The 20,351-nt window shown below is 42.1% G+C and overlaps 1 protein-coding gene across 1 annotated transcript in view; it reads right to left on the bottom strand.

Moving 5' to 3' along the window:
• LOC306842604 (kin of IRRE-like protein 3) overlaps positions 1-20,351 on the bottom strand; it is a 201,639-nt gene that overhangs the window by 63,429 nt on the left and 117,859 nt on the right. The window contains exons 2-3 of the mRNA XM_079373559.1: positions 15,011-15,160; positions 272-421 (exon numbers count right to left, since the gene is read on the bottom strand). Coding sequence (XP_079229685.1) covers positions 272-421; positions 15,011-15,160 — 300 coding nt within the window. The remainder of the gene's footprint in view (positions 1-271; positions 422-15,010; positions 15,161-20,351) is intronic.

The following is a 20,351-nucleotide window of genomic DNA, read 5'->3' as shown; positions in this document are numbered from 1 at the left end:
AGTTTGGTCAGTGAAAAATCTATTTTTAATACTGTACATTATTCTTTGCTGATCTCATACTCAATGAGAGTTTGAGATCATTGCAATCAGTCTTTATTCTGATTTTAATCTGTGGATGCTATTTGGAAGCTAATTAGAAATTTAAAAAAAAAGTTTGTTTCTAAAAAGGGACTTTTTCGAACACAAGCTTTTGCTGAAAGGCATTTGTATGCAAATGCTATTGGCAGGACTTCTTTGTCAGTCTTCATGTATACGTGCAGTTGTGACTAACCTAGCACTGTAAGTCGAGCAGGACGAGACCTCATGGCGGCCTGGATGGCCTGGCACTCGAACACTGCATCATCCGTCAGCTCCACCCTCTGGATGCGAAGGTGGTGCTCGCCAGTTCCGTGATCCCCGACCACAGCATAGCGAGGGTAACCTGGAAAACAGGGATGTTGTTGGGTTAATGCCGTGAGACCATCAGTGACTGCTATAAAAATATTGTTCTTTAAACGCTTCTGGGTAGATAAAATCCAGGGGAATTGTAGCTTGTCGGTTTCAGAGCAGTACTAACTTAGCACCTGAATGAAAGTGGCTTTTTAGTCACTTCATGACAGTGTAGGGTAATCCTCGAATGCCACAGGGAGTTATTGTTGGTGGCTGATGCAATGCTGGCTGTTTGTTAGCAACCGCTGCGATATCAAAGGACATCAGTTGAATTTATTGTATATTATTTGTTTATGAGATCTCTAGAAGGGATAATTAAGTTGAAGATTTTGTTCGCTTTCATGGATGTGTGAAAAACAATGGAAATAACCATTTCTTTTCTTATTAATTTCTTCTTATGTCCTCCATAATCCAAATGCTTTTCCCCTTCTGCAAAATAAAAAGAATTATGACTTTTGTCCCTCAGGACAGTAAAATAAAAAACTATGTGAGGCAAGAATCGGTGCAAGAACATATCTATGACCTTTCTAAAATACACGAAAGATGAACAGATGTGTGAGGCTTTCTAATGGTTGGAGTGAGACGTTCTGCCAGTTGGAGTGAGACTTTATGCCGGTTGGAGTGAGACTTACTGTTGATTGAGGTGAGGCAGTCTGCTGGTTTTGCTATAATATGTTCAGCTTGTCCTCGGGCGTGCTGCTCTAGGTGTAGCTGTCACGGTATATTAATCTACTGCCTCCTTCATGTCTCGTGTATCATTGTCTGTGTCTGTGTATTGTGTGCGAGTGGGCGTGTCCCTCGCTCCGTGATCAGCGCGCCAGCTGATCTCAATTCCCACACCAGCTGCTGCCAATTCACTCAGCTATAAAGCCTCACTAAATCTTCTCTCCCTTGTCAGATCGTTTGAATGTTCCTGGATGTGTTGGATGTGCCCCAGTCAGTGTTCTTCGTTTACCTTTGTCTTCCTGTTCGTGTTCGAGTGTGTCAGAAGTGTTCGTCCCACCCGGATCATCACCTGCACTGGATTCATCCCCGACACTCTTCACCTGCACTGGATTCATCACCGACACTCTCCACCTGCACGCTGTTCATCTGGTCCCTGCGCCACGACATCATCCGAGAGACTGTTGTCTGTATTGTGCTGTGTAAATCTGACTATTAAATATAACTTCACCTGCATCTTTGCTTCCGCCTCAGTTCCGTGACAGAACGATCTGACCAGAGAATGGAAGCAGCAGGCGGATCATCCTCGTCTCTGGAGGACTTCCTCAGAGCCAGCGTCTCTCGGATGGATGCCCAGGAGAAGAGCATGAAGGAGTCCGGGCTGGCGATTCATGCTCTTATGGCGCAGGTGTCCGAGCTCACCCAGAAAATGGAACATCTGCAAATCTCTGCTGCGCCACCCACACCGCCAGCTCCCCTCATACCACCAGAGAGCGTCTCCCAGCCAGAGCCCCGCCTACCAGCTCCGGAAAGGTATAGTGGTGAGCCGAACTATTGCAGAGCATTTCTCACGCGTTGTTCAATGCATTTTGCTCTGCAGCCTAGGACCTTCGCCAACGAACAGAGCAGGGTGGCGTTCGTGCTCACCCTTCTGACTGGGAGAGCAGCACTATGGGGAACGGCGGTGTGGGAGAACCAGGATCCATGCTGTACCTCGTTTCAGACACTCTCCGCCGAGATGAAAAGAGTCTTTGACCGCGCGGCCGCGGGAAAGGAGGCGGCCCGGATCCTCGCGGATCTGAGACAAGGGGAGAGAGCGGTAGCGGACTACTCCATCGAGTTCCGGACCTTGGCGGCAGAGTGTCAGTGGAACGAGGAGGCGCAGTGGGATATGTTCCTGCATGGGCTGGCTGACCGCGTCCAGAGGGAGATCTACATGCTGGATTTACCCACCACCCTGAATGGGCTGATCGAACTGGCTCTTCGGGTGGACTCCCGACTCTCGCGAGTTGAACGGTGGAGGGTTCCTACTCGATTTCCGGAGGAAACGCCGACACTCAGAGCCAGTGACAGGGACGCGGTCAGCCCCGTCTACGATCCCGAGCCCATGCAGGTCGGGCGAGCTCGGCTGTCTCGGGAGGAGAAGGAGAGGCGGAGGTCCCAGGGCCTTTGCCTTTACTGTGGTACGGCGGGACATTTCGCATACAACTGCCCAGTAAAAGGCCAAGCCCGGCAGTGAATCTGAGGCTACTGTCGGGTGGGATTTCCGCTGAAAAGACCTCATTTACATCTACACTCCTCCCGGTAAGACTAAGGTGGACAGCACACACTCACGACGGTCAAGCACTATTGGACTCTGGGGCAGAAGGTAATTTTATGGACCACAAGTTTGCTCTACGGATTCAGGTTCCCCTCCTACCCCTCACTCATACCATCTCAGTCCACGCCCTCAATGGCCAAACCTTGCCTACCATTTCCTTCACCACAGGACCCATCACACTCATTGTATCTGGCAATCACACTGAAATCATTTCATTCTACATTCCGGACTCCCCCCTGGCACCCATTGTTTTAGGACACCCCTGGCTTACCAAGCACAACCCCAGGATAGATTGGCAGCAGAAATCTGTATCGGAATGGAGCACTAAATGTCATGAGTCTTGTCTTGTGTCTGCTTGTCCGTCTGTTTCTGTTTCCACTTTGCAGGAGGAGGCAGGGGATTTGTCTAACGTGCCCACGGAGTATCTAGACCTGAAGGAGGTGTTCAGTAAGTCCCGTGCTGCTTCTCTCCCTCCACATCGTCCCTATGACTGTGCCATAGAGTTATTGCCAGGTACGTCTCCGCCTAAGGGCAAATTATATTCACTTTCTGTTCCAGAGAGAGAGGTTATGGAGAAATATATTTCTGATTCTCTAGCAGCGGGGTTCATCCGGCCCTCCTCTTCTCCCGCGGGGGCGGGGTTCTTTTTTGTGGGGAAGAAGGACGGATCACTGCGACCTTGCATTGACTACCGAGGGTTGAACAGCATCACGGTAAAGAATACCTATCCTTTGCCGCTGATGTCTTCAGCTTTCGAGAGGTTGCAGGGAGCGTCGATCTTCACTAAATTGGACTTACGTAACGCTTATCATTTGGTCCGCATCAGGAGGGGGGACGAATGGAAGACTGCTTTTAACACCCCCAGGGGGCACTTTGAATACTTGGTCATGCCCTTCGGGCTGTCCAACTCCCCGGCAGTCTTCCAGGCACTCGTCAACGACGTGCTGCGAGATATGGTCGATCAATTCATATATGTTTACCTGGATGACATATTGATTTTTTCTTCTTCTCTCCAGGAGCACGTGCAGCACGTTCGACGAGTGCTTCAGAGGCTGTTAGAGAATGGGCTTTTTGTCAAGGCGGAGAAATGCGCTTTTCATGCACAGTCGGTTCCTTTCCTAGGGTACATTGTGTCGTCTGAGGGAGTGCGCATGGACCCTGACAAGGTTAAGGCTGTGGTGAATTGGCCAAGCCCAGACTCCCGCAAGGCCCTGCAGAGGTTTCTGGGGTTCGCCAATTTTTACCGGCGGTTTATTCGCAATTTCAGCCAACTAGCCTCTCCTCTGACCGCCTTGACCTCCCCCAGAACTACGTTCAGGTGGTCAAGCGCAGCTGAGGCTGCGTTTGCCAAACTGAAGGACCGCTTTGTTTCAGCCCCCATCTTAATTACCCCTGACCCATCACGTCAGTTCGTGGTGGAGGTCGATGCGTCAGAGGTGGGGGTAGGTGCAGTTCTATCCCAGCGCTCTCCGGCAGACGACAGAATGCATCCATGCGCGTTTTTGTCCCACCGTTTGTCCCCTGCCGAGAGTAATTATGACATTGGTAACAGAGAGTTGTTGGCAGTCAAGCTAGCATTGGAAGAATGGCGCCACTGGTTGGAAGGGTCGGGGGTACCTTTCATCGTATGGACCGATCACAAGAATTTAGAATACATTAGAACTGCCAAAAGATTGAACTCTAGGCAGGCTCGGTGGGCACTTTTTTTCGGACGTTTTGACTTCACTCTCTCGTACCGCCCGGGCTCCAAGAACATCAAGCCCGATTCTTTATCACGCATTTTTGACCGTTCCGATCGCCCGTCTACTCCCGAGTGTATTTTTCCGGAGACCCTTATCATCTCCGCACTCACATGGGAGGTCGAATCGAAGGTCAAGACGGCCTTGCAAGGGGTAACGCCTCCGGTCGGTTGCCCACCGAACCGGTTATTTGTGCCAGAGGGATTACGGTCCGACGTTATTCAGTGGGGTCATTGTTCCAGTGTGGCTTGTCATCCAGGAGTCAGTCGCACTACATCTTTAGTCAAGCAACGATTTTGGTGGCCACTTATGGCTCGCGATGTTCACAGTTTTGTTTTGGCTTGCTCAGTTTGTGCCACTGGTAAGACTTCCAATAGACCCCCAGATGGGCTCCTTCAACCGCTGCCGGTCCCTTCGAGACCCTGGTCCCATATCGCTCTAGATTTTGTCACCGCCCTCCCACCCTCTCAGGGTAACACGGTAGTTTTGACCGTGGTGGACCGATTCTCGAAGGCGGCCCACTTTATTCCCTTGCCCAAATTACCCTCAGCCAAGGAGACAGCGGTAACAGTCGTTGACCACGTCTTTCGGTTACATGGCCTCCCGACGGACGTGGTTTCCGACAGAGGTCCCCAATTTGTGTCCAAATTTTGGCGAGAGTTTTGTAAATTGCTGGGTGCTACTGTTAGTCTGTCCTCAGGGTTTCATCCCCAGAGCAATGGTCAAACCGAGAGAGCCAACCAGGATTTGGAGAGAACGTTGCGATGTCTGGTCTCCAAGAATCCTTCCTCATGGAGCCAACAACTGTCAATGGTGGAGTACGCCCACAATTCGTTGCCAGTGTCATCTACGGGCCTATCTCCGTTTGAAGGTAGTATAGGTTACCAGCCACCAATTTTTCCTAGTCTGGAATCCGAGGTCGCGGTCCCCTCCGCTCACGCCTTTGTCCAGAGGTGTCATCGCACTTGGACTAGAGCCCGCGAGACTCTACTCCAAGTGGGAGCGCGCACCAAGGCCAAGGCCGATCGCCACCGGTCTAGACCTCCCGTATACGTCGTCGGTTCCAAAGTGTGGCTTTCTACCAAGAACATTCCTCTCCGCTCCGTTTCTAATAAGCTTGCTCCCAAATTCATTGGCCCGTTTGCTGTCACTAAAATCATTAGTCCGGTGGCAGTTCGCCTCAATCTTCCTCCAGTGTACAGGAGAATTCATCCCGTCTTCCACGTGTCCAAAATTAAACCCGTTTTTTATTCCCGCATTAATCCGCCAGCCCCGGTTCCCCCACCGCCGCGACTCGTAGAAGGGGAACCTGCTTATTCGGTCGATCGTATTCTGGACTCTAGGCGGAGGGGACGCGGATTCCAGTACTTGGTGGACTGGGAAGGTTACGGTCCGGAGGAGAGAAGTTGGGTGCCTGCTAGAGACATTCTGGATCACTCCCTTATCGATGATTACAATCGACAGGTAAGGGAGTCTGGGGACGCCAGGAGGCGTTCCTAGGAGGGAGGGTACTGTCACGGTATATTAATCTACTGCCTCCTTCATGTCTCGTGTATCATTGTCTGTGTCTGTGTATTGTGTGCGAGTGGGCGTGTCCCTCGCTCCGTGATCAGCGCGCCAGCTGATCTCAATTCCCACACCAGCTGCTGCCAATTCACTCAGCTATAAAGCCTCACTAAATCTTCTCTCCCTTGTCAGATCGTTTGAATGTTCCTGGATGTGTTGGATGTGCCCCAGTCAGTGTTCTTCGTGTACCTTTGTCTTCCTGTTCGTGTTCGAGTGTGTCAGAAGTGTTCGTCCCACCCGGATCATCACCTGCACTGGATTCATCCCCGACACTCTTCACCTGCACTGGATTCATCACCGACACTCTCCACCTGCACGCTGTTCATCTGGTCCCTGCGCCACGACATCATCCGAGAGACTGTTGTCTGTATTGTGCTGTGTAAATCTGACTATTAAATATAACTTCACCTGCATCTTTGCTTCCGCCTCAGTTCCGTGACAGTAGCACTTAGTAAGCAGCACACAGAGCCAAGAAGATTGAGATGTGTTCCACCGATGCAGAGGAATGGTGATTTGTGGTTTAATAATACACTCAACGGGATGTATTTCAGGGAAAACTGACTGTTTTACAACAGCAAGCAAATCCGAGGGCCTTTAAAACACATCAGCAGACTATTAGCCAGGAATTTGCATATGATACGGAGTGAATGCAGAAGCTTGGTTTGTCACTACAGAAAATGAAAAGCAGGGGAGGAGACGTTTGATTGTGGACTTTACGGTACATTTCCGCAACCTCTCCATATGAATGTCTTTAACGGATCTCAGGAGGCAAACTACTCCTAATTATGTGATATTTGCAATTGAGACCCATAAGAAGCGCTGTCATTGCTGTTAGTGCAGTTTTTCTGTTCAAGTCAAGACAGTAATTGATGGCTGATGGGCGATACGGATTTAATGGCGTCAGAAGCTGATCTCAGCGTATTTCTCTACAGAAGCAAGCCCTGTGCATTTATCCCTCGATTTATTTCAATATAGCTTTTTATGTGGCTAAATTTACACCTTCAGAAGTGATCTCGCTTCCAGTTCCTGCTTCCAGTCTCCACGGAGCAGCCATTTGAATCTTTGCCAGTGAATGACCTGTGGCAGCATATTGATTTTTACAGCTTCCATCGATATGATTCATGTTCGCTCCAGATTCTCTGTGACATAATCGTCATGCACCCTCGTGCTCTCGGGGCACTCAAAGCCAGCAAGTCCATTTTCTATTTAAAGTGTTGTTGGCTTCGAAAAGCATATCTGCTTTTCGAACCGAAAGGTTTAAAACAGCATGTGTGTTTGTGGTTGATTGGGTTTATATAACCGACTCCACTTGTTTAGAGATGTATCACCCATTGTCAAATTGAAAGGGCGTCCTGATATCACCTATATCTCTTGGAGTACTGTGTGGTACGAAGTCCAACCTATTTCTGAGCTCTACCACAGGGCTATTACTGCAGCCATCACTGTAATCTACAGCAATGAGGCTTGAAAGAGGGATGTGCTTTAACATATTGCTGTAGAAAGGAGTGAAAAATAGACTGGACTGGACTAATGGCTTTTAAGTCCTTGAGCCTGGCTGTTGAAATCACTGTGCCAGAAAATACCAATTATTGCCTGTTGCCTCATTGGATCCCATTCACTTTTAATAGACCATGAAGTGTCTCTCATTTTCTCTATTGAGGAGAGAGCAGCAGACGATTATGGTGCAATGTGTTTTATCTGCCCACATACAGCTTTTAATTTCTCCAAGTGAGTGGGAGACAGAAAAGAGGCAGGATAACCCAAAAAACAAACATTTAATAAGCCATCAAAACAGACTGTGCCCACATCATTTAGTGGACTACTTTGGAAAGTCGTTTTGAAGGTCTTTAAAAAAAAATACGGCGATGTTTAATTAATTAACAATAAAGGCTGTTATATGAAAGGAAACTCTTATGTTGACACTGGCCAATTATTTACCTATATTTGACCATTTTTGAACACATATTGAACATATGTGTGTCACATTTGAACACATATTTTTTTTTTTTGTGAAGGTAGAGTTGTTGTTCCTCATTCTGTATCAGTGCAGCAAACAGAAAAGAAAAATCCCACATTATCCATTTAATATTTCACTTGTTTATTCTAGATGTCAGAAATATTAAATGGAGAGATTTTCACTGAATTGTACTCTGCAAAGTCAGTATGTTACCATTGTCTTATTTGTGTCAGTCTGAGAAATAAGAAGTTAAAACTTGAACTTGAAATCTTACTGAAAACTTCAATACATCTTCCAATTGAGCAACCTTTGAGTAATATAATTAACCTTAGAAACTGCCAGGTTACAATTTGAGGTCTGTAATGTGAACATATAGCCAAATCAAGTGCTGTTTATTGTGGCAGCCAATCAAAGCATGGGAAGCAGACTGAATCATTTTAATGGCCATTAACTGTGTTTATTCCTGATGAGAGATTGATGGGTTTGTTGCAGGCGGCATCTATTGCCACTTAATGCCTAGCTACAAATCTTGAGGTCTTATTTCTCAGATGGATGCAGAATATATGCACTGGCTTCTAACGACATTACTAATTTATCAAGCACTATTAATTCATAGTAATGTGCAAAATCAACTTTTTCAATATGGCTTAGCATTGACTTACTAATGGAACCACAAGACACACGTTCTTCCAGAATGCACTACTGACCCATATAAATATACACAAGATACAAATACTAAATTATATATAATGATAAATTATAGAAATGATTTGTGTAAGCAATATTAGAATACATTTATTTATTTATTTGTTTGTTTATTTACTCACTCGCTTGCTGAGTGGGCCAGGTCTCTAACTTCTAACAGGGGAGTTACAAGTTGCACACACACACACACACACACACACACACACACACACACACACACACAAAAAACCTTCAATAAAGATGTAATAATACAATTTTAGACTTACTAGAATGCTTGAAGTAGAGATATACTACTTGCAGTGATCCTGTATTAAAATGGAGTAATCCTAGCTAGTCTTTGTGCAAGCCGACAGCAGTCAAATAACAAACAATGATTAACTGTGATCTAATACATCCACCCACCTGTATCATTATCCGAGAGGTGCCCTTGTAAACAAATGCACTGCCTTATAAACCCAAATATTGTGCCTATCAGTGATGTTCGAGATGATACACATTTCATCTCTCCTCTGGACACCTCATAGATTAATATATCATTATATAAAGCATGCATGCTTCACCCAAGAAATGCACAGCAGAGGATGTCAGAGAGAAAAATGAAATAATTCTGTCATTGATCACAATGAATCCCTAAGACAACCCACGTCAAGGAAAGCAAACAATATAAAATAGCCCCATTAGAGTTAATGAATCCATTAGGACAGGAAAGGATTAGTCTTTATGTCGGATCGATGGAAGGGGGAAAGGGCCGTGAATCGAGATGTGACGCTGTGATTAATGGTCAGGGGAGTGAGCGAGTGAATCAAGGAAAATGTTATAATTACATACACAATTGTAATTTTCTTCCATTTTCGGTTGTTTCTGAAGATTCAGTGTATCAAGATTTGGATATATTTTGTAGAAAGCAGAGATGATAAAGTATTGTATACTTAAGTTCCACGTCAATACTAATCAATACAATTTGAAAAATATTTAATGATACCAAGGTGGTATTCCAGAAAGCAAGGATAACTTCCCGTCACATATACCTTGAACTCTCATTTGATTTAGCTAAACCTTGCTTACTTGAGGTATGCTGCTTCCAAAAATGCATGCAGGAGTAAGTTAAGCTAAGTCTGAATATATTTAAAGGGGATATCGGATGCCCATTTTCCACAAGTCGGTATGATTCTCTTGAGGGTCTTCATGAAATGTCAGTAACATACTTTTGTTAAAATTCCTCAGTGTTTGTGTTAAACAACACCCTTTTTACCTTGTCAAAAAACAGCTCTGTTAACCCTTTTAAACTGGCTGTGTCGGCGACGACACATCAAACCAAGCTGTATTCATGTTACCCTAACTCTTCAATGTTAACATTTGCACTATCAAAATAATTGAAATTGCTCCTGACAGCAGGCAGCATGCGCTTTACGGCAATGTATGGCTTATTACAGTAATTTTTTGTGCTCCTTCGACAAATGACAGCAGATTTCCGGGAGAGCGGGAAGGGAGAATTTGAATGGAGAGAAAGGGAGTGCAGAGTTTTGGATTTCATAAAATAATAAACAAAACAAACAAAAACATGGTGGAGGAGGAGTAAACAGCACAAGAGTCGATTGGGATGATTTTTGATGAGACTTTGGGAGCAGGCTGAGTGAGACTTTTTTACATGTGGTGTGTGCATCGCTATAATGTGTCCGTGCGTGTAAATGTATGGGTGTATGCATGTGCATGCATGTGTAAATGTGTGTGTGTGTGAACAACAAAGCCTCCTGAATGAAAACCGTGCAACCCAGTGTCCCAAAAAATACTTGTATATATGGCAGCTAGCCATTTAGGTGCATGTCTCTTTAAATGGGGTGAGCTACTGCTCACCCCACCCCTCTCTTCTGTTTTTTTTTTTAGTGTCCTTATAAACCATATAAACACACGCACGCACACATATATAAGGTAAAATAAATATTACCTTACATATTATTTATAATTTCCATGCCCACTGGAGTCTTGTCAATAGGTCACGCATGTGCTGATGGCTCTGAAGTAAACTAACCCTGGAACAGAACTTGCTCTGGAACAGGTTACGTTCAGAGAATAATTTGCTATGGTTACTTACCTGCCCTGAAAGCTACCTACTTACCCTTAAACAAACCAGGTTTAATTCTGCTTTCTGGAATACACCACAGCTCTTCTAAGTTTCAGTGGTACTGTATTGGTACGCAAATGGTCTCTGATTGATGAGCAGCTGCTTTCAAATATTTGCATATATATATATATATATATATATATATATATATATATATATATATATATATATATATATATATATATATATATATATAGCCTCTTTGAAGTAGAGACAGTGCCATTTATTTTAGCACTTATAACTAATCTTTTTAACATTGCTATTTAGCTTTATTAGTTATTTAGTAACTTTTCACTAAACACAAACACTTTTTACTAACATTTTACTTTACTGACAGTTTTTCATTGCATAACAACTGCTATTGAGAAATGTGAAACTTCCTGGCATTGATCTCAACTACTGAACATTTGATGTTGTGAAAATCCTCGTAGCAATGCACATTTGACATTGCTCTGTGACTATAGAGCTTCCTATAGATTTTTTATTTTATTTTATTTTTGCTCTCCCACAAAACGTTGGCTTTGAACTGAGCAGCACAAATCCGAAAGCTACTGTTTGAATTACTGATGTGCCAAGAGTGTAAATAAAACAATGCGTCAAAATTGGAATCAGCATGCTGCTCGGCTCTTTACGTCCAAGCATGCTTGTGCCGTCTCCCTCTCTGGTTCTGTTTGGGTCTGGTTTACACCAGCAATGCACACAATGCATATTCATGACTTTTATTTGTGTGTTTGTGGCAGCCTTGAGCTGATGTCTTTAATTAGATCCAGGAGCAAAAGGACCTCCGCGAAGAATGTGGGGACCGATACAAATCAACCTCTTTTGTCTGCTGATTTATTAAACATATTGTTTGCAATTTCTCATTTTAATCAATGTTCTCCCGAATTGAAACTGCACTGGATGAGACAAGCGTCTTCCATGAATAGCTGAGTAGGCTGATATTGAAATGAGCAGGGTTTGTATGAGCTGTTGTACTCGCCTCCTTTTTTTTTTTTTTTTATGTGTGCAGCTGCTAGCTTGGAGTACGCAGTCATAGATGTGACAATTTTCTTTATTGGACGCAGTGTTACTTGTTGACGCAGGCAAGACTGATAAAAGGAGCAGCTGTGCAGCTTTTTCTTTTTTTTTGTGAAGTGTCATTCATGTCAAAGCAGTGCACCTCCGCCCTTGTACCCAAAGCTTGCTTTTAAAGTACTCTTTTGTCTAAAGCACAGGCTCTCTGCAACTTGAAAAAAAAAGTTCTGAGCGCTGGCCCGCCATTGATCCGCATAAAGAGCTATATGGGGCTGGCTTGCCTCGGATTGGGTCGGCCCTCGGCTCCCGGCCGTGACTTTTAAACTGCAGCTGATTTGCCGTTAAGTGCCGCTCTCTATCTCTCTTCTCATAATTGTGAGTCCCGCAAGCGCAAAACCTCTTCTCACCTCCCACCTCCCAACCCCCACCCCCGGCTTCAATTCACCCTCTCTTCCTCTTTGACCACTTTTAAAGCTCTTCTCCCAGTGTTTACACTGCCAGGGCCCAGCTCCCAGGAGCCTGATAATGACAAACTTGGGAGCGGAATGGATTTATCAGGGCTCAGTTGCCTATCGGGGTCTAATTAAAGGCCACTATCAGTGTCAAAATGGCACAGAGCAGCAGCCACTGAAGGTCAGAGGCAAATAGACCTGTGATCTCCAGTGGAATACATATTTAATTTTAAGGATAAGCCCAGCAACTGTTTTTAAAGAGGCCAACTGGGCTTTATGTCATGCTTTGCACTGGAAATATCCCAGGACGAGAAGTAGAGCTACATCTGTGATAGGAAAATGTAGTAAAACGTTGATTTACCCTTTATGCTGCTCATCATGTCTAGCGAATCGTGCTATAGCTTCGAGGCTTTTGTTAATCTTCACTTTTCAAAATGATGCTTGCACCTGCTCTTTCCCCACAAGGATTTCATGCGCTGTAATCCAGGGAAATCCAATGTAAATGTCATAAAGGGGGACCAACTGTTTCCGACCAACCTAAATATGAATATGAAGTTTGTGATGTTCAAAGTCTGTAGGTGGACGGAATGGGAATCCAATGGTTGTTAGCACAAATTAAGCAATCAATTTAGCCAAGCAAGCAGCACTTTGCAAGTGGGGAAGAGCCACATACTTCACAAGCTATTAACCGTTAAAAGTACTTAAGAGGTTATATTTTAGTTGCTCTTGTCCTTCTATGCCTGACACCAATTCAACAGTTTTAAAAAGTAATCACACCCTCCAGCTTAAACTTGTGTACCAAAGTCAGATTTAATTACCAAAAGCCTTGTTCAAAACCAATTTGGTTATTTGAGAGGCAGCTGACGACTAGCTGCTAGTTGAAGTGTAAAATTCAATCAAATTTGCTTTAGCTGTGGACACTTTTGCCTTTCACAGAGTCATTAGAGTAAATTGTTTAAATTTTTAATCTAATCTGCCGATTTGTTTGGAGAAATGACCAGCTTAGACCAGTATTAATGTCCATCACCGTTTTGGTTGGTTTATGCAGGTTAGTGTTAGTCTAGCAGTTGACGCTTTGTTGTTTTGGTTGGCCATCTCTCTTGTGAGGACGGTGAAGCATGGTTAGGATTGTCAGGCAGCATTGTCTATCTTGTTAAAGCTGTAGCCCGTAAGTTTTGCCTCTTTGTCACCATCTCTGTTTGAAAACCTGGAATTGCAGCTTTTTGCAGAATTATCTTTTTTGTGTGGGGTTGTGAGTCGGCACGGCTCCAGAACGGATCAATCTAATGCTTTGAGGTGAATGCGTGGCAGTCAGTCACACACCAGTGTGGATATTTACTGTACTTCGCAATCACAGATTCTAGCCTACGTCTTGGAATATATGACCAAAATAAGAATTTTCACTATTGCCATCTGAACAAGTAAGTAACAAGTCTGCCACGTTTGTTCTGACCAACTGAGGAAAAAAGTATTACCATAAATCGCGGTACCAATTGTGATATAAATCTAACGATCTGTTAGCTCATATCACATCAAACCGTGCAAATTATTATTGCTGTTATACCTTATTCTCAAATTATTATTTTTAACAACATCAGCATTGTGTGACTATGAGTATTGTGTATTAGCCTGTATATTTAAATTTCTGTACAGTCTAATCTAATTGTCATGTCATTCAAATTTGATATTAAGAAATTATTTTAACTCAAAAAGCAAACTATGCTCCCTTCGAACTAGTTTTCTTTAAAAATACAAATCGTGTGTTGTTCCAAGGTTATTTGTAATCAGAAGCATATTTAAAACTGGAATATGATTTAATTTCATTCACATGTGTTTCAAAAACACACAATTCTTTCTGGATTACAAGCCGGAATCGAAATGATACATTTAATTATTTTAGCTGCTTTGAGAAAAGGCTATAAACGGGTCGCAACCTGCAGAATCCTCACATGCGATATAGCTAGTAGCCAGTATAACTTATTTATGTTTACAGACGGGATGTAATGATGCAGTGCCATGATTGAATTTCCCGTGAAAACCTACCAGTACCACTCAAATTAGAAAACATTATTATAAGCTAACCGTTGTGAATCAGGCTAAAGTAAGGTGATAATTTTGAACATTGGCTGGTTATGTACTTGCTCAGATATTGATTTCGGATCATTTTTTACCAAAAAATAGGGTAAGGACTGAAGCTTTAAGCAAATTAAATTGGTCAACTAGCATGGTCTTTCTTTTAAAGTTAGCTAGTCAACAAGCACATTTTTTCCTCTGATTATTGTTAAGCTACCATGTTGTTATCGTGAAGTTCTCATGACGATGACTAGCTAGTCGACTGGCATAGTTTGTCTAGAGAAACTGGGTAAGTAAATCTACCAAAGTTATCTTGTTAAGATAGTTAAGTTGTATGACTAGCATATTCTTTATTGTAAAGTTGGTTAGGATTGATGGACAACATGTCATTCTTGTCAAGCTTGTTAATATGGTTGACTGCTGCAGTCTGTCTTGCATTGTTGCAAAGCTAGATGACCAGCATGTTCTTTTTTGTGAAGATAGTTAAGATAGTCAACCAACATGGTCTTACAAGTTAAAATTACTTCTAGTTGAGCAGCATAGTTTGTCTAGTTAAAATGGTTAAGCAAAATTATCAGGATCTCATTTTCAATCTTGTCAAGATTAAGCTAGTTAAGAAGCTTCTTTGGGAAACCAGCATCAAAATCAAAACCTAAACTGGTGATGTTTCACTGTTTATGATATTGTTACCTATAAGTTCTCTTCCAACGCCCAAAGCGAGGCCATCTTTGATCCACAGCACAACACCGTGGTAACCAGGGATGGAGCAGGGGAGTGTGACAGGCTGACCGGCCACAACTACCAAATCTTGAGGCTGCTGTGCGAACATGGCATTCACTCCTGAAACAAAAGAGACATAAACAGAGTCTTAAACTTTAATGTTTTAACTAACATTCCACTTTAGAGCCCCACAGACATCCTTTAAGAAGTGGTTTAATGTTACATGATCTAATTTAAAGAATGTATTCACTGAACGACTCTCAAGTACTCAAGTGTGATTAGCACGCAAAGTTGAAGTGCACCAAGGGCCTCTCTTCATCCTGTCAACACTGCATCTTTCACACAGAAAAAAATACCTAAAGCAAATGAAGTTGAACTCCATTAGAGATGAGTGGCCTGTGAAGGCTGTCAGCAATAACCCCTTGAGACCTTCTTAAAGAAAGGTGTCACAGATACGAGAACATAGAAAGAGAAAGAAAAGGGGGGGGGGGGGGGGGTAGAGTGCAAAAACGACAGCCTTCAGAATCAGCAGTATTCCTGTATCTATCCACAGGTGGGCACGAACCATACCAGCACAAAGATACATGTCACTCGGGGGGTCCAGGTTTGAATGATTAGCACTGACAGCTGGTCCCAAAGATTTCTGTCTCCAAAGGGAATCTAGTTAGAAGACAAATGTCTTGTATTTCAAACTCCAGTGGTACATATTGCATGTGCAGTCACAAACATGCACGCTCAAAAATATAATGGTTGACATCAGCTATCAATATTGCAATGAGCTGTCTCAGTGGAGAGATGACGAGTTTCTTGCTGGCAGTACTGTATAATGGGAGTCACACTGGCAGTCATGCTGAACTCTGCAGCTGTCCCTGATGTGTGCCTATCTAGAATTGGAGAAGATGGCTCATATTGCTCATTCCACTCTAAATCTCAGTGTACTGTTTAATCAATACTCATTTCTGTGGAACACTTACCACCCTCTAAGTTTCTTGATGCACTGTATGTGTGCATGTTTCTAACTTAGTTATACTTTACTAAAAATGTTTGCAGAAATAAGCAAAATTTGACAAAACAGCATTTGGGAGATGTCTTTGGCTTGTACTGTAATTACCATATTCAAAATCTATTTGAAAAAGTACTGTGATATTGCCCAAAAACAAGGCTAAAAACAGTTTTTAAAATCATGATAAGATCATGAAACCTTTTTAGTTGAAATGGTAAAGTGAATCATAAAACTGTTTTTTTTTTTTTTTTTTTTTCAAAAAAGTGTAATAGAGGTTTAGTGGATATCTGAGGTGTATTTTTCTACTCTGTTTGACCTGTAATTTATATATATTTATATATATATATATATATATATATTTATTTATTTATTGTTTATGTGTCTGCTTTGAAGCACTGCTTTTGTTACCAATTCTCAATGAATTTGAAGAAAAATAGTATACTGAATTTTTTTTTTGCCCAATCAGTAGGTCAATAGGTTAAAGGTTATGATATTTAACCAATTTATTTATTGCACATTTCTTGTCAATTACCATATTTATGTGCACATGTACAGCAATATTGACATATCTGGCTGTTTTTATTTATTTAATTAATTAGTGCCTCAAAGCATGCTAGCAGTCAAAAAAAAAAAAAAAAAAAAAATTAAATCACGTCTTGACAGCATTTTCTGTTCCGCTCTGTCAAGCAGTTTATGAACACAAGAACATGCCACATGTGAATGCACCCCAAGAAACATGAAGCAAATTCATTATAATTATACAGGTTTGAGGCTGATTCATTCAGATGACCCACCGACAAGTCAATTATGAAAATATGTAATCTTGCACATTCCTGTTGGAATTAGGGTCAGTCTGTAGTAATTACCTTTATTTGAAAACCTTTAGTTGGACTCTGTGTACTCAGCTATGGACACGTCTCTGCATGAGTATGTACTAATACCTATAAAATATGACATTTTCTAGATTAATGCAAAATTAAACACACGGGCAGAAAATAATGAATTGCTAGAATCCAGCAGGATGTCTTTAATGCTGTGAATTCCATGGATTAGTAAACAAATCAGTCATACCTCTGTCCTGCCTCCAGTAAAATGTGATGAATGGCTTGTTAAAAGCTAAACATGAGTCCACAGATTGATTTATACAAATTCTCCCTGGCGAAATCCAGCGTCTGCTACTCCAACAAGCTATTATTAAATCAACAACCACAAAGATGCACTATGAATTCTTATAAATATATTGGGCTGTTCATCTTTGAAAGCTATCAGGCTTTCCTGGACACTACAGAGTTTCTCATTCTGTCGTTTCCTGCGCTGTGAGCTGGTTTATTATTTGGATTTGTGGTTTATTGTTTGTGTGTGTTTGCTGTGAAGGTCCTCCGTAGATGACTAAGGTAAGCTTGCAGAGACTGTAGATGGAGGAGTTTATCTCGCTGCTGTGAATCGCAGCAGACCCACTTCCAGGCTGCCGAGAGACGTCAGGTTTCCGCTTGCCTTGTCGCGTTATAGGAATACTGATCCCTGATGAAATCTTGCTTGTTCTTTTTTGTTCTTAGCTCTTCTACTACGAGTTGTGTCTTATTGTCTCATCCATTCGGTGCAGTAATTGATTGACGCCTCCGGTGTTATTGCACTCAGTGCTCTTGTAAACCCATGACTTCCCTAAATACCCACCACCATGTCAGCTGCACCCTGACCAACATCACAAATAAGTTTGATTAGGAGAAGATTGACCTGCTTTGGACTTGGATTCCAACACATTTCTAATTATGATGATGAATGTTATTTTTTTTTTTTTAAATGGCTAAAGGTTCATTAGAATAACAGAGTAGAAATGGTGAGATTGTTTTTTATGAATCACATGGACTCTGAACTGCGCTGTAAGTTTTTAGTTTTGGTCTTTATTCCACATTCACAAACATGTTCCTATTTTAGCAGTGCAACAGAGATGGAAAATAGTGGTTTTCTGTTGGATGACACATTGACGAGGCGTTTCCTCACCAGTACTGTATATAGCACAGTTCATTAGGGCTTGTAAAGATTAAATGAATAATAGGAAAAATAGGAAAGCACATAGATCTAGCAAAGTTTCAGCCCTTGAATAGTTAGCTACAGTAGCAATCCTCACGGTTAGTGCAATGCATTATTGTACATTAACAATAGTACCATAGGCGCTCTTTGGCTTAAAATGGCTGTTTTAGCGGAGACAGAGCAATATTTGCTCAGAATTCTACAATAACAGGTCATTTTGGAGTGGTACGCAACATGCTATTAATTTGTTGATGTTTAGTTGTAGTGTGAGCATGCTGTTATACTATGTGGTAATATTCAAAGTGGATGGATGTATGGTACTGCACAATTAATTTTAGAAACCTTGCACTCATCTGCCATTAACTATTTAATGAGCAATTAATTGTGTTCCCCAACAGCAACCCTGTAGCAGTCTGTGTTCAGGTCATTTCAACATTACTATTTACTCATTTTGTCTTTTTCTTCTTTATTATTATTTTTAATTTAATATTAATTATCTTTCTACCTCAAGGAATAATAATTAGTCTACTTCCTAATGTTAATTTTGCTATTTAGAAACTGTGACGAAAAATATTTGATTAACTTTTTTTTGTTTGAGAGCAAAATGTTTATGATGATAGGTTTAAACATCATGCAGCATGACGGAAATGTGGCTAAGTTTTAACTGACCAAAACTATATACAAATTCCCAGGCTTTTAATCAACTAAAACTTGACTAATACAAAAAAGGACAGGTTTACTAGCTATGTCAAAAGTTAAAAAGGGACATCTGACAAAATGAACTCTACTATACCACCACTATCAGTGTGGTCACCAATGGTAAGTAGAGGTCTGGTCAGGAAGGTTAACGTATCCTTCCCTGTGATCTATTTGCAGCACTACACCACCTGGTGTGTCCACTCGGCCAACAAAACACCAGCCTGTTTTATTTCCTCCAAACCACCTCTAGCGGCAGGAAAACATATGTAGGTCAGTCAAGAGGGGGATGTAGAGAAATGGGTAAAGAATAGCTAGGGTTGAACTGGGGGCTTAAGTTCGCCCACTCCGGTGGAGGCATTTGCACACGTTTCGAGCTCGGCGACGCTTCGGTCACATCTGGCAGCGTTCCGCTTGGATGCTCAGGAAGCCGGCCTCAGAGCAGACCCTTCCTTCTTCTCCCCCTCATCTTCTCGGCGTTGGAGACCGCCAGCTGCACAGGCAGCCATGCGTAGAGACCAGTGAAGTGGAGGCAACAGATTCCTGCTCTTTCCCTCATACGACACTACTGCTTTATAATACTCCATGATCAAGAGAGCAAAGCTGGGTGAGGGAAAGACAATCGAACAATAACAAGCCGCATCCGGTCAGGGTGAATGCAAACATCTTGCTGATTATGAATGATTCATGCTAATGTACCAGTGTGGGCAGAAGTGACACTTACCCTCTTTATAAATGCTTTCTTTACTGTGAATGGTAAACTACAGAGAGTCTTACTACTTGCTTATATATACACATATATGTGACCCTGGAGCACAAAACCAGTCTTAAGTCGCTGGGGTATATCTGTAGCAATAGCCAAAAATACATTGCATGGGTCAAAATTATAGATTTTTCTTTTATGCCAAAAATCATTAGGACATTAAGTAAAGGTTATGTTCCATGAAGATATTTTGTGAATTTCCTACTGTACATATAGCAAAACATAATTTTTGATTAGTAATATGCATTGCTAAGAACTTCATTTGGACAACTTTAAAGGTGATTTTCTTAATATTTAGATTTTTTTGCATCCTCAGATTCCAGATTTTCAAATAGTTGTATCTCAGCCAAATATTGTCATATCCTAACACACCATACATCAATGGAAGGCTTATTTATTTATATGATGCTACAATTAACAACAGAGCCCAAACCAATGCAAACATGTACATTTTACATAAGACAGTCCATATAGGCCACGTTAAGCATCTTTCACGTTAAGCGTTTTCACCCCCGCTGGAGCCCACAGCTCAAATTGCAAGAAAAAAATGTAATTTAATTTATTCAAATTATAATATCTGAAGTCACAAAGTAAAATAAAATAAATACAAATATAATACAAATACAAAAAAAGTAAGTAGAAAAATCTTAGTACCAGGAGTAAACGGGGCCCTGGATGTCTCCATCTTTGTTATTTACTTTTGCTGTGGTTACAGGTGATAGTCACAAACAGAGTATAAACTTGAATTCAGTTGCCTCTATCTGTGCGAAAAGGATATTTCGAGACTCACACTTATAAATAAACACGGCTGTCAGTCC

The sequence above is a fragment of the Barbus barbus genome (genome assembly GCF_936440315.1).
Source record: "Barbus barbus genome assembly, chromosome: 23".
NCBI lineage: Eukaryota > Metazoa > Chordata > Actinopteri > Cypriniformes > Cyprinidae > Barbus > Barbus barbus.
The sequence above is the reverse complement of the archived record's forward strand: the minus strand, read 5'-3'. Positions and strand labels throughout refer to the sequence as shown.